This window comes from Equus przewalskii, chromosome 2 (genome assembly GCF_037783145.1).
Source record: "Equus przewalskii isolate Varuska chromosome 2, EquPr2, whole genome shotgun sequence".
NCBI classification, from domain to species: Eukaryota; Metazoa; Chordata; class Mammalia; order Perissodactyla; family Equidae; genus Equus; species Equus przewalskii.
Genome location: NC_091832.1, coordinates 38,957,892 through 38,973,146, shown reverse-complemented (window position 1 = coordinate 38,973,146; position 15,255 = coordinate 38,957,892). Strand labels below are relative to the sequence as shown.

At 55.4% G+C, this 15,255-nt stretch overlaps 1 protein-coding gene across 1 annotated transcript in view; it reads right to left on the bottom strand.

The window, feature by feature from the left end:
- LRRC38 (leucine rich repeat containing 38) overlaps positions 1–14,923 on the bottom strand; it is a 32,883-nt gene extending 17,960 nt beyond the window's left edge. Inside the window, exon 1 of the mRNA XM_008507211.2 lies at positions 14,142–14,923. Within this exon, the coding sequence (XP_008505433.2) occupies positions 14,142–14,796 (655 nt within the window). The 5' untranslated portion in view covers positions 14,797–14,923. The remainder of the gene's footprint in view (positions 1–14,141) is intronic.
- Between the last annotated feature and the right edge of the window lie 332 nt (positions 14,924–15,255).

The following is a 15,255-nucleotide window of genomic DNA, read 5'->3' as shown; positions in this document are numbered from 1 at the left end:
GGGAGCAAGTGCAAAGGCCCTGAGGTTGGAAGGCGTCTGGTGTGTCTGAGGAGGAACAGGGAGTCTGGGGTACCCGGAGCAGAGCGAATGGAGGGGAGAGTGGTAAGAAATTAGGTCAGAAAGAAGGGAAGAGGGAGTCAGATCATGGGACCTCGTAAGCCCCTGGAATGACTGTGGCTTCTACTCTTGATGATGTGGGAGTCACTGGAGAGTTCTGAGCAGAGGAAGGATGTGACTTGACATCGGTGTGCTAAGCAGGAGGGGGTCACTGCTCCAGACGAAGCTCCCATAAGAGCAGAAAGGAGGAGCTGAACTCGCTTTCACAGGTGTTGCGTCTATTCTGGCTTCCACTAAGGTGTTCGAGTCACCTTTGATTCCGTCCAAGTCAAGGGTCTGAGCTGGGATGACTCACCCACCAAGTGTGGTTCCGAGCCTGAGGCAGGGGCTAGAGACCCAGAGGGTGGGCTTGCGGCTAAGGGACCCTCATTTCTGCAATGAGATTCAGGAAGCCGTACAATGGTTAGTGACAAAGATCCCAGAGCCAGTCCCTCGGGGTCATCCCTCCGTTCTGCCACTTCTTGGCTGGCGTGACCTTGGCCAAGTTACCTTGACCTGTCCATGCCTTGGCTTTCTCACCTGTGAAGTGGGGAGGTCCTTGCCGGCACCGACCTCTTTGGAAGACACTAACAGACTCAGAGCCACGCCGTCCAGGACAGCAGCCCCAGCCACATGCTGAGAACTTGATATGTTGCCAGTCTGGACTGAGATACGCAGTGAGTATAAAATCCAGCCCAGAGTTTGAAGACTTTGTATGAAAAAAAGAAAGGAAGAATATCTCATGAATGATTTTTCTACTGATTACAAGTTGAAAGAATAACACTTTGGATATGCTGGGTCAAATATTAAAATTCATTTCACCTGCTCATTTGATCTTTTTAAATGCGGCTACTAGAAAATTTGAAATTACACAAGTGGCTCGCATTCCATTTCTCTTGGGCGAGCTGCCCTGACGTGCTCAGCTACATGTCTGGAACACGGCGGAGATGCAATAAGCGAAGCCAGTGGGAGCAGCCCGCTCGGGGCAGGAAGCAGGGACGAACCCCAAGCAAAGAAACAAGAGCCCCATTCGTACCTCGGTGCTTATCTCCCCACGTGCACACAAGTGAAGCAATTTGTGTTGACATCACAAAATCACAAGGGCTGGACGCCATTTTGGAGGCCCCCTCATCCAAGCCTCCTCGTCTGGCCAGGAGGGAGGTTATCAACATCCTCTGGAGTAGTTTCTGGGGCTGCAGTGACAAAGGACCACAGACTAGGGCCTTAAACAACAGAAATTTCTTGTCTCCCAGTTCTGGAGTCCAGAGGGCCGAGATCAAGGTGTCGGCAGGGCTGATACCTTCTGAGGGTGTGAGCAAGGGTCTGTGGCCTCTTTCCCGGACTCTGGTGCTTTGCAGGCAATCTCTGGCACTCCCTGGCTTGTAGCATCCCTCTGAACTTTGCCTTCATCTTCACATGGCATTCTCCCTCCGTGCGCATCTGGGCGTTCAAATTTCCTCTTTTGTTAAGGGCAATAGTCATACTGGACCAGGCCCCACCCTAATGGCCTCATCCCGATTACATCTGCAGTGACTCTTGTATTAATTATGGTTTTCACTTTGTGTATTTATGATGCTTTGACAGCTTGGAGCCTTGCGACCCAGGGAGGGACTGCCCTTCCCAGGGTTAGCCATCCTAGAGACAGGAAACACTCGCCTGAGTGCACACCTGCGACATGCAAACCAACGAACGCCAGTCCATGCCCCCAACCACCGCCTTTTATCGGGCTCCTGCAGTCCTGGACCCTAAGTCACCGCAGAGCAGGTACTGGACAACTAGGGCCCGCCCTGTAGCCCAGAGCCTGCAGGAATTATTCAAATCCGCCAGCCCTGACCCTGCCCAGGCCGCTTACCCCCTCACCCACCCCTGCCTGTGGAAACCACAATGAGGACTGGTGCCTGCTCTTTGCTGTCACTCCCTCTGCCTCCTGGCCGTCCCTGCTGCTTCCCTGTATGGCCCTGCGCGGGCTCCCCGCCTCCTGTTTCTGGAGATCTATGAGCGTGAATCTTCTTCCTTCCTGATAGTCATTTCCGTGTTGGCCTGTCTTACTAAACTGATGAAACAAATCCTGGGTACCTTTAAAACAACCTTATTTCCAAATAAGGTCATAATCTGAGCTACTGGGGGTCAGGGACTCCACATATGAATTTTGGGGGACACAATTCAACCCATAACAACCCCCTTCATCATTGCCTGCTCAAGAATCTGCCGAAGCTCCTCGAGTCGGGGACCCCAGCAGGAAACCATGCCCCCCACCGCCAATGGGGTTATTTGAAGTGAGTCTATCAAAGGGGCTGTTTACAGAGGTGTGGGCTGGCCTTAGGAGTCGACGAGGAACACAGGGCAGTCCGTAGGCCTCTACCAGCATTGGGGGTGAGGGGCCTTACCACCCGAGCCTGAAAGGACAAAGGGAGTAGCAGTTATCTGACCCTGGAGAGGGAGAAAGACAGAGCTGTGGCCTCCACAGCCCCCACAGGACCCACTAGGAGTTCTAACGGTGGGTGTGTGTGCCTGTCTGTCCACGTGTTGCACTGAAATAAAGTTAAGGGGCGGGGGACACAAAATACTTGTCCATGTGTCAGCGCAGGAAAGCACCCAGAAGCAAAAAGAAGACATTAAATACTCTATGCCATTCTGTGGCTATAATTAACAAGACAAGAAATAACAAGTGTTGGAGAGGATATGGAGAAAAGGGAACCCTCATTCACTGCTGGTGGGAATGCAAACTGGTGCAGCCACTGTGGAAAACAGTATGGAGGTCTCTCAAAAACTTAGAAATAGAAATACCATATGATCCAGCTATCCCACTACTGGGTATTTATCCAAACAACTTGAAATCAACAGTTCAAAGAGATTTATGCACCCCTATGTTCACAGCAGCATTATTCACAATAGCCAAGACATGGAAGCAACCCAAGAGCCCATCAACGGATGAATGGATAAGGAAGATGTGGTGTATATATACAATGGAATACTACTCAGCCAGAAAAAAAGACAAAATCGTGCCATTTGTGACAACATGGATGGATCTTAAGCAAATTACACTAAGCAAAATAAGTCAGACAGAGAAAGACAAATACCGTATGATTTCACTCATATGTAGGAGATAAACAAACACATGGATAAGGGGAACAGATTAGTGGTCACCAGAGGGGAAGGAGGTGGGAGGAGGGTGATGGAATAAGGGGCACGTGTGTATGGTGACAAATAAAAACTAGACAATCGGTGGTGGGCATGATGCAGTCTATACAGAAACTGAAATATAATAACGTACACCTGAAATCACACAATGTTATAAACAAATATGACCTCAATAAAATAATAATAAAAAACCTATATGCGATTCTGGAAAAGACCAAACTATAGAGACAGTAAGAAGATCAGTGTTTACGGTGAGGAGGGGAGGCACGAGGAACGAACACGTGGGGCACAGGACAGTTTCAGGGTCGTGAAACTCTTCTGTACAATGCTGTGATGGTGGATCCACGACGTGATCCATTTGTCAAAACCCACAGGATGGACATCACAGAATGAACCTAATGTCAACTAGGGACTTTGGTTCATAATAAGGTGCCCATACTGGTCCGTCAGTTGTAACAAGTGGACCACACTAACAGAAGATGTTAAGAACAGGGGCACGGGGGTGGGGCGTGGGGTTGAGGGGCATATGGGAACTCTCAGTACTGTCTGCTCAGTTTTCCATAAGCCTAAAACTGCTCCAAAAAGTAAAGTGTTAATTACGAATAAAATAAAATAAAACAAAGCCAGCCCTTCACTCAGAGAAAATCACCCTGGGCATGTGGATGCATATCCTTCCCGTCATTTTTCTGCAGGCCTCAGTTCTTTCTCCTGGCCTCCAAGGCTCCCACATCTGCCTCCAACCTGTTTTCCCATCCCCCGGCTGTCCTGTACCAGCTGGGCATATGCTTCATCTCCTCACTACCTCCTCCCTTTGTTCCCGCCCCACAAATGATCAGTAGAGCTGTGGTTTTGCCATCATCAAGCAATTCCTGTGACCTGGAGTGTCCACCCTCTCTCCTGTGTCCCACCAGCTGGGTAGAGTGTGCTGGCTGACCCATCACTGGTCTCCGGTTCTTGTGTGATTGTCAAGGGGGCCGATGGTCTGTAAATCCCTGTCTTGTAATGTTACAGGGCTCCCAGTGGCCCTTCTCTTTTGCAAACACTCTCCACTTCCTTCTAAAGCCCTTTTACATCAGAATTTCCCTATCCTCCCAACAAACCTCAGGGTGACAGACAAGGGAACGAAAGGCCACCTGCCCAGGTCCAGGAGGTGGCAGCAGGGGCAGGATGTCCCGACCCTCAGCTTGAAGCTCCTGGCGCCTCAACACGACCGTGTGCAACTTTGATTTCTGATGCAATCATTTGTGCCGGTTACGTTTAAAAGCAGAGATCATCTCGTTGGTGTCTCTCGAAACAGCTATGCTATTCTTTCTAATGCTGGGGGCGGGGGTCTTCTCTTCCTCTGAAGAGGGAGAGAGAAGAACATACCCCTGCACCTCTGCATTTGAAATAGAGCTGCGGGGTGTTGGGACCTGTGCCGAGGGACCCACCCAGGAGACCTTCTCTAGGAGCTGGGGTGAGGGCTTCCCGATGCTCTCGTCCCATGACCAGGAGGAGGCTGGCTCAGGAGGCACAGAGTCAGCCGCAATCAGAGCTGGACGGGGCCTTTGTGTCATTGAGCCCATGGGTCTAAAACTGGTGACCAGCAGGAGGAAGACAGCCGCCCATGTGCTCTGGGGAATTCAGCCAGTACAGCACCCTAAATTGTTTTCCATGAGCCCGTTCGCCCATGAGCCCATCTCGGTTCGCCTCCTGTCCCACTTTCTCTGATGACTCCCACCTGCTGCCCCTGGGGGCATTTGGGGTCACCACTTAAGATCTAGGGCAACTGAGAGGGGGGACACGAGAGATCCCACTGCTAGCTGGTAATGGAGCCGGGACAAGGGCCCCGATTCCTGGCTCTTTGGTTTGGGTTCATCTCTGAGAATCTACTCCTTAATCCTGAAGGGCCTGCAGCTCCCTCGAGGTCCTGACGCCTGCCCTTGGCATTTATCCCATGACCAGCCTGGAGGATGGAGGAGATGGGGCCCCAGGGGCTCCCTGACCAGCAGCCTCTCAAGGGGAGGGGTCGGGCTGAGAGCCGCTACAAAGATTTGCTGTGAAAACACAGACAGCGCCCGTCGACGTGCATTGTCAGATGTCTGGGATCTGACAGGCGATGCTTAAGTCCTGTGGGATTTGTAAGCCTGGGTGCACGTCTTGTCCATTTGTCTGCATTTCCATGATTTGGATAAAGAGAAAAAGAGAATAGCTTCCATGTGTGGGGGTAAGGAAACTGCACTTTGAGCTGCTTCATGTGACATCACCTGAGGTCAAAGGGCAGATGCATTTGACAGAGGGGAAGCTGGGCCTAGGAACACTGGGGTGAGGGGATGTATCCGCCATCAGACAGCTGACTGGAAGGAAGCGCAGCCACAGTGACGGATGCCTGGCGCGTGGCCCGCCCAGCCCCACCGCCAAACTCCGCCCCATGTCCGTGGTCACCCAGCAACATCCTGGAAGCCCCCGTGTATGATGTCACCCCATCCATCCCCTCGGCTGACTGGACAAGAGAGGGACCGCTCCTGAACAGAGCCAGACAGAGCCTCCTCCAGGGACCTGGGAATTGGGACCAAGAGAACACAGCCTTGCCTGGCCTTAGCTCGTCTCTTGAATGGAACAGCGGGGAATACATATTTTTTTTGCCACATGGATGAGAAAGTAGAGAAAGCCCATGGGTATATGAAGAGAATAAAAAGTGTGAGAAACACTGAAGAGAGCAAGAGACGGAGAGAGGGAGCGAGGAGAGGTTTGTGGCCGGTGTCCTGACCTCCTTGGCCAGCTGCTCATACTGCACCTTGCACAGCAGAGCAGAGCAAGTTGCCGCCAGCCAGGCCTCCAGGATGCCTCCTGCATCTCACTGGCACCCCTTGAGCAGAGGGGGCAGGACGGCTGGATTCCTCTTTGAACAGCACAGACCTGGAGGCTCAGGGCAGCTATGGGATTTGACCAGCATCCCACAGATCTGGAAAGAAACCCAGAGAAGCCCCATTCTGGTCCTCTGCCTTCACTGAAAGGCGATCTGGATGTCCTTTGCTGACCCAAGTCAAGGAGGGGCATTTGGTGAAGACAAAAGCCAAGGCCAACGATCTTGGCCTGTCCCCTGATGGCCCTTGTGACAGAGGCCTCGGGAGTGTCCACTCACTCGTTCCCACAGCCCCGCTGAGCCCCGTCTGTGCCAGGCATGGCTCCAGGTCTGGGGACACAGCAGCAAGTGTGCTCATCTCCCAGCTGTGTTTCCAGAGGGACAAGACGTGTGGAAAAGACGACGTGGACCTCTGAGTGCTATGACGTAAACACAACACGGAGATGTGACAAGCACGGGTGGGTGGGGCTGGGACAGCTTAGGTGGGGTGGTCAGGAAAGGCCTCTTCGAGGAGGGGACATTGGACTGGGGACTGACAATGAGGAAGATGCAGCCATCTGAAGGGGAAATATCTCATGGGGCAGAGGGAACAGCAATGTCAGAGGCCCTGGTTGGATGCTGGAGCTTGGCGTGTCCCAGTGACAGACAAGGTCCGTGTGGCTGGCGTGGGAGTCGGGTGTGGGGAAGAAGGAGAGGTCGGGGGGCCTTGTGGGCCGTGGGAGGGAGCTGGGTTATTCTCAGTGCAGTGGAAGCCACTGGAAGGATTCCAAACATGCTCTATATGGTACCAGCGCTGGGGATGCAAGGAGAAAAAAGGCACATCTTATGTCCTCAGAATGAGCCAGACTCATGAACTCGCAACGTCAAGCAGGGGTCATAGAGGTGGTACAGGATCCAAGAGATCCCACAGGACAGGCTCCCAGCCCAGCCTCAGGGGCTGGAGGGGTGGAGACTGGACGGGTATGCAGGAGCCAGAAAGGTAGAGAAGTACAGGTGGGAATGGGGAGGGAATGAGGACGGAGGGAGGGAAGGACCCGGGACCCGGGACAGCTGGGACGAGGACCTGAAAGCAGAAGGCCAGGGCGCTCCCCAGGACTGGAGGCAGGCACGCCGTCCACTGTGGTCCTGCGGGGACCATGTTCAGGGTGCGATCTGGCTCATGTAATCGTGAACGCATTCGATCCAGGTCCTCATGACAACGCACATACGTGGAAGTCCTGATGTGCTGTCACTGCCCTGCAGCCCGAAAGTGACAAGACATCTCATTCCCAACTACAGTGGAGACCCCGAGATTCTGGGATAGCGGCACGTGGAGGCCACTGGCTGAAAGGCCTAACGCTTTGGGTGTCTGAGTCAGCTAGCAACGCGTCAGCTTCAGTAAAGGGAGTCCTGGCCTCTCCAGAGCAAGTCCCCACCTGCGTTCCCCCAGGGCCGTCCTACAAGGGCAGGAAGGCAGGTCCACTGTCCCACGCTGCCCAGCAATGAGGGTGCCCTTTGAGTTAACTGATAGAGTGGCACCATGAACGCGACACTTTCAGAAAGATCCAGTGTTTGAGACAGAGTCGCGGGACTCTCCCGGGAGCGGACAGGACAGGACGAGGTGGCTCTAGGTCATGCCTGCAGCTGACTCTGCACCGGAACTCCAGCCCGGGGTGCCCGTAAAAACTGACACCCAGCCCTGGACACCGGGGATGGTGAGAAAGGTGACACCCGGTGACTCAACTCTAATTAAGAGACGAGTTAAAAATGCGTTAGCCTGTGGCATACGGGACATGTGCAGACCTGTCAAAGGCAGGCGGGAGTGAGGCCTCAGTCAACCCCTGGCAGGAACATGGTTCTCTTAGGTGGATAAACATGCGCAAAACGTCTGCTCAAACGGTGGTCGCATACCGCAAATCAAAGCAATAAGGAGACGGCGTTGTGTTGCCTATCAGATAGGAAACATGTTTAAAAAAACTGGAAAGGTGTGGCAAGACAGATATTCTGTATGTCCAATGGTGCCCACTGTCTGGGGGGCAATTAGGCAAAAATGCATGTAGAGGTTTAAAATGACCACAGCCGTTCACTGACCACATTCTCACCTCAAAGAACCCACCCCAGAAAAATCCAGAGCTTTCCACAAACTCTGTGTGGATGAGGATGTCGAGTTCAGCATTGTTTACATACAAAAATAAAAGGAAATAACCCACATTTCTAACAACAGAGGACAGGTTCAATTAATATATATATTAATCTTACATAAGATCTTATGTGAGATCTAAAAGACGACCTATTACGTGTCCATTAAGGTTAAATTTTCAAAGAACTGTAATGATAGGAATCTCTTACAACTCAATAAGAGGAAGAGTCAGGAATAAGATGTACAGTATAATATCAATTTGTTTAAAATATATATATGTGCATAAGAACAAAACAACTAAATACAGTGAAACGAATAGTGGCATGGTTCTGGGTAGTTTTATTTTCTTCAGGATACTTACGTGTGTTTCCCAAGTCTACGAGGAGCCTGTCATTTTATACTTGGGAAAATAAAACTGCTTTTATTTTTTTTTAAAAAAAGAAATAGAGTCCCTTCGGAGTCACGAGGGAGAAAGGCCTCATGTGGCCTCCAGGCATGCATCAGCTTTTGTCCCTCCGGCTGGGCTCCTGTTTATTTCGTCAGGATAATGAGAAGTCCCCACTCATCTGATCCAAACAGGCCCTCAGAATGTCCGACAGGAGAAAAGGGGGTTCGAGTTTCTGGGAGAAGGGGGCAGACCCCCCTGAGCCCCATGTCCCGCCTGGTAAGCAGGCAGGGTTGGTGACGTGACTTGGCCAGCACCTGTCTGCCAGGACACCCTTCCTAGAGGGGACTCTCGCAGGGTGTGCCACAGGGCCTGAGTCCCCCAGAGCTCTGATGCTCCAGGGACCATGGTGGACCTGCTCTAGGAGCTCTCCCCACCCAGGGGGCCAGGATTAGCAGACCCAAGGCATAACAAGTGCCCTGTTCAATTCTGCCCCGTCCTCGCTTCCTCCCAGCCCTTCCCTCCCTCAGTCTCTGTGTCAAGGTCTCGGGGCGCAGATCAGCTCACCTTTCTTCCTTAGTACTACGGGCTGTCACCTGCAGGCCACGTATGGCCGTGGCTGGAAAGGAAGGTGCAAGAAGGTGTCTGGTCTCTTCAGCCTCCTGGCCTGGGACCTGCACATGCCCGCCCTGTCATACACCCCCAGGACGTGGTGTGGGCTGCGGCACCTGGAAGTCTGCTCGCTCTCTGCCCCTCTGAAGCCGAGCCAGAGATAGCACCATGGCCACTGGCGATTGATTCTCAATGCCAGTGGCCGTTCCTTCCTGTGGCTCCAGGAGCAAGGCTGGGGACACGTGTGGAAAGTCCTTCCACCCTGTGACAGCATCTCAGGCCTGGGAGCCCAGGGCCCAGGGTCGTCTGGCGCTCTGCCGCTCCCTGCTGCACAGAGACTCCAGCCCTCCGGACTCCAGCAGAGGGACGTTTGGAGGGACCTGGCCTCCCCAGGCTTCAACTTCCCAACCTTTAAAACATGGATAGTATTCCCTTCCCTTGAAATCATAGAATTTTAGAGTTGGAAGGAGTCTTAAAATCCTCCTGCCCACATTCCTTTGTTTACAAAAGAAAAATCTGAGGCACAGAGAGAGCAGACAGGTCCTCTGAAGTCACACAGCCCGTGAGTGACTGAGCCATGAGGAGACCTGGGCTTCCAGAGCTGCGGCAAAAAGCCCTCCCCTCCAGCTGCATTTCTCAAGCTTTTGGGGACCCAGCAAGCCCCTGAGGGAGTACAGACTTGTTAAAGGTCAGAGCCCTGGGCCTCATCCCCCAGCCTCATGCAGTAGGTCCGGGGCCCAGGAACATGCATTTCAAACAAGCCCCCCAGTGATCTGCATGCAGGGGCCCCGCCCACCTCACTGGGCTGCTGGAAAGGGAAGAGCACGTGAGGGAGGGACGGGAGAGGTTTTCAGGATCACTGTGGGCTGAGAAGAATGTTATTCTGCATGTCCCTGCCTCTCAGACCCTCCCCACTCCCCCACCCCTACCCCTGCGCAACCCCAGCCGATTGCCCAGGCCTCTTGCTTCCAGTAGGAACCCCTTCTACTTAGAGAGGGATGGTCACCGTGTCCTTGGTGACCCACTGTCTCCCGGGAGAACCCCCAGACCAGGTACAGACTCTGGGGCTGGAAGGTCAGCCAGTGTCACCAGGAGAATCAGAGATGGGGAGGGCCAGTGTTGGGGATATTCCCCAGTTCTCTGCCCATCAGGAAGAATTCGGTGGGAGATCGGACACCCCCGAGAGCCAGCTCATCTCAGCCACCCACTACGTGCCCTGGTGCAAACCGCTTTGCGTCTTCCCGCCTCATTTGTTTCTTGTTGGGTAAATCGTGGGTAGAGGTACCTGGCAGGCACAGCTGTTCCATGAAAAGAGATGACGCTTATAATGACAAAGGGCTGCCAGGTAAAATACAAGACACCCAATAAATATTGAATTTCAGAAAACAAAAACAAATCTGGTGTTTCAGTATATCCCAAATATTGCATGGGACACACTCATACTAGGATATTATTTGTTGTTTATCTGAAATTCAGAGTTAAGTAGGCATCCTGGGGGTTGCTTGTTTTCTTGTTCGGGGCTTGTTTGGGGTTTTCTGCTAAGCTGGCTGTTGGGCATTCGGCTGGCCCCACGCCCCCCTCCTGCAGACCCGGCACCAGCAGGGCGGTTCCTCCTGAGTCCTCAGACCCAGACGAGCCCCCAGCCCTGAAGGAGCCTGGACAGAGGGGGCCAGTCACCCCCACGGTGTTCTTTCCTCCCCATGATCTGCTCTGTGACCGAGGCTTCCCGTCAGTGCAGCGGCCACACGAGAGGCTCGCCTGGCAGACAAGAATTTTTGTAGCTGTCAGAGCCAGTCAAGGTCACCTGCCCTGCTCCGTTCTGCTTCTCTGGGGTAGGAGGGGCTGGGGAGGTGAGGGCAAGGCAAGGAGGAGGCGACCCCCTTCACTGCCCCCTCTGCACCCCGTCCCCTGGGAGAGGCAGGGCTCCTGCCCAGAGAGCCCTGGAACTCGTGCCCCAAGGCTGATTCTCCTCGGCAGGAAGTGGGTGGTCAGCCTGGCAGGGGGGCCCAGAGCCAGGAGGCCCTGGTGCCTCCCCCAGATGTTTTTAACTCTATGATCTCGGGCAAGTCACTGCCATCACCTCTGCGGGCCTTCTAGTTCAAACAGGATGACAACAGCAGCACTGAGGCCCATACAGTCCTCACCGTGGGTAGGCACTGTCCTACGTGCTTTATACATAATACCCTTTTAGTGCCCCAAAACCCTATGAGGTGGGTACTAGTATCATCCACACTTTACAGATGAGGAAACTGAGGTACAAAAGGTCACACAGCTAGGAGGAAGCAGAGGCAGGATTGGAAGCAAGCAGCTCGGTGGCAGGGGCTGGGCTCTGAGCCCCTTGGCCCTGCTGCCTCGGTGAAGATGCAGGGGGCGCAAACGCAGGAGGGGGAGGGGAGGGGGGATTACATCCACGGAGCGCCTACTCTGTGCTCAGCGTCACTGTGGCCTTGAGAGGGCTGAGCTCGTTCAAACCTCACAGCAAACAGGGTGCGGGACACTGCTCGGATCAGAAATCTGAGTCTGGATTGGAACTCGGCTCTCCCCCGTCAAGGCCTGTGCTAGTCCCTTGACCACCCCCTCACCCCGCCTCTGGCCACGTTTCGAGGGATACTGTCCTGGCCATACACGCGGGCATCCTGCAGCGGGAGCAAAGCTGCTCTGGGCGCTTCACCCCGAGAGGTGCCGGAAGCCCTCATGTGCCCTCTCGCTGCCTCCGTCCTCTCCTCCTGATGGAGACCGGCCCTCCCCCAGGGCCTGCACACTGCTCCTTGCCCTGAACCTGGCCATCCTTCCCCAGCCAGGCATCCTCCACCTGGTGTTCCTTTTCTTTCCTCTGTTACAGCCAGTGGGAGGAATAACATTTTGCCTTCTTACTTTCACCCACATTATCTGGTTTTGATCCTGACGTCCACCGAGTCAGAAGGACTACACAGCATTCCTGTGTGCTAGTCTCACACAGGAGGAAGATATGGCTCAAAAAAGTCAAGTGATCCCCAACAGAGTCACCCAGTTTTTTTTTTTTTTTGAGGAAGATTAGCCCTGAGCTAACTCCTGCCAATCCTCCTCTTTTTGCTGAGGAAGACTGGCCCTGAGCTAACATCCATGCCCATCTTCCTCTACTTTATATGTCGGACGCCTACCCCAGCATGGCTTGCCAAGCGGTGCCATGTCCGCACCCGAGATCTGAACCGGCGAACCCCGGGCCACCCAAGCGGAACGTGCACACTTAACCGCTGTGCCACTGGGCCGGCCCCGAGTCACCCAGTTGTTAAGCCAGGACTCAAACCTACGTCTTCAGACTCCAAATCCTCTGTAGAGATCTCAGAGGTCAACCAGAGTACTTTAGAGATGAGGAAACTGAGGCCCAGACAGCAGGCATGGCCTGTTCAAGGTCACAGCCATCCATGGCAGAATTGAGACTGAAAGAAACCCACGGCTCCTGACCCCATAACACCTCGCCCTCGTGTAGATGACGAATGGGACCAATTATACCAACTCAACCAACAGTGTGGCTGAATGAGGCCGACTCCACCAAGAAGCAAAGGCAGGAGCAATCAGAACGGAGGCAGACCCCACTCCACAGTGAGGGCTTCATCCCGACACCCCTGTCTCCGGGACAGGCTTCCGGGGGAGGGTCTGGGGAGCCAGGCAGGTGAAGGAAGGCAAAGTTTAAAGTCGGGAGATTCCGCACCTTACGAGTCAGATCTTTTTAGGACTTGCCAGGTGGGAGAGCCAGCCTGGGCTGCAGGTGCCAGCTCAGGGGCCTGCGTCTGCTGAGGAGCAACTGCCCCCGTGCCTGGGGTTTGTGCTTAGCCAAGTGTGGAATGAATAAGTGAGCACAGGAATTCAGGGCCTAGGGGAGCAGCACCCTTGAATTCTCGGTAAATGGAAAAAGGTACAAAAGCTAAACCCTCATCTACGTCACCTTTTAAAATGGGCACCTTATTAATGGGCTCTGGTTCCCATTCTGCCCAACCCTTGGGGACAAGGTGGGAGGGAGGCAGAGAATGGTTCTGAGAGGTCACTGCTGGGATCCAGGCTCACATGCTCACCGGTGAGTGGGAGGCTGGAACCCGCTGAGGGCAAGGACGTCCCGCCTGCTCCCTGTCCTGGGGCTCATGCCTATGATGCCGGGGTTCCCTCCTTCTCAGCTCTGCCTTTGCCTCCTTCCCGCTGGCCTTCACAGGGCCGCGTAGCCGCTGTGCTCTCATGTTCCCGTCTGCCAGGCGTATGTATGTATGCACGTCCACGTCCCCTCTGAAAAGTGAGCCAGGAAAGCAAAAGGGCACCAGTCCCTGTTTCATATCCGGGCTGAAAAGCCACGGCCCTGCAAAGCCTTACTGCCTTGCTGGCTCCTGCTGGGCTGCCACTCCTCACCAGGAGCACTCCTCACCCCTTTCAGACAGAAGAGCAAGCTGGGAGCTGAGGACCTGAGACCTGCTCAGGCTCTGGAGGCTGCTGGCGAGTTCTCAGAACCACCCGCTCCCTCTCAATGCTCAGCGCAGGGAGCTGAGCGCTCTCTGGCAGGTGAGCCATTTCCCACACAGTAGGACGTCTTCCGCTTAGGAGGAGCCTGTAATAGGCAGCATCTGCCAGTGCTGGGACCCAAAGCCCCTGAGCTCATCTTGATCTTGATGGTGGGTGACCCAGAAATGCTAGATACCCAACTTCAGAAAGGGAGTTGCTGGAGAAACAGAGGGAGACGCATGGCATCAGGAGCCAGGACTCCAGATGTGTCCCTCCCCAGCCCCCCGCCCTAGGAGAGTTCCAGGACAAGTTCAGACTGGGAACCTTACCCGCAGCAACTCTCATCCAGGGCAGCTGCCCCAGAGCTTCCTCTTCTAGGCTCAGCCAGAGGCGCCCTGCCCGGGGGCTCCTGAGCTGCGGGGGTCTCTCCCGCCCCGCCTCCCCCAGCCCAGCCTGGCCGCCCCGCGCTGGCTCACCTTTGGGCAGCTTGGACGCATTCTCCTGGATCCAGGAGAAGAGGTGGGCGAAGTCGCAGTCGCAGAGCCAGGGGTTCCCATCCAGGCGCAGAGTGCGCAGCGCGGGCAGCACGGCCAGGGCGGCCACGTTGAGGCTGCGCAGGTTGTTGTCGTTGAGCTCCAGCACCTGCAGCGACTCCAGGGTCTCGAAGGCGGCCTCGTGCACGCCCGCCAGGTTGTTGTTGGCCAGGCTCAGCTTGAGCAGCCTCCCGGCGGAGCGGAAGGCGCCGGCGCCCAGGTGGGTCAGGTTGTTGTAGCTGAGGTCGAGGAAGGCGAGCTTGGCCGAGCCGCTGAACGTGCCCTCCTCCAGCGAGCGCAGCGAGTTGTTCCTGAAGTCCAGGTAGACCAGGTCGCCGTAGAAAATGAAGAAGTCCTCGGGGATGTGTTGGATGCGGTTACCGGCCACCAGGAGCTTGCGCACGTCCAGGGGGAAGGGGTCGGGCACGCTGGGCAGCCCGCGGTCGCGGCAGTCCACAGTGTGCGGGTCGGTGCAGGTGCAGCCCGCGGGGCACGCGTGCCCGGGCCCGAGCAGCAGCAGGAGGCTGCAGAGCCGGAGCGCGGCGGCGGCGCCGGCGGGGGCGCGGGGGGCGGCGCGGGGGGCGGCGCGGGGGCGCATGGCCGGGGGACCCGCGCGAGCCGCGGAGACGCGGACGCGGCCCTCGGGACGAGCCTGGCGCGAGGCGGCGCGCGGGGCCCCGGCCGCCGGGCGCTGGGAGCCGGAGGGCGGGGAGGGCGTGCGCCCGGGCGCGCGGGGGTGACAGAGCGCGGCGCGGACGGACTAGGGGAGCCCGGGGCGGCACGAACCGAGCGAGGAGAGCTGGGGAGGGAGGGGCGAGGGACTCGCGAAGGATTTACTCCGACAGGAAATTAACCCGCTGGAAAATCCCAGGGGAGAGGCGGGAGCAGTAGGGGTGGCCGACTAGCGGTCGCCAAACGCGGCCCCACCCAGGCAGCTTATTTCCCGGACCCGGCGATAAGACCTGTCGCGCGGACTTGGCTAGGAGCTCTCAACGACTAAGTTCAGTAACCCAGCGCCTCCCGACCCCAACGATTTCCAGAGGGCGTGCGCCCCGTG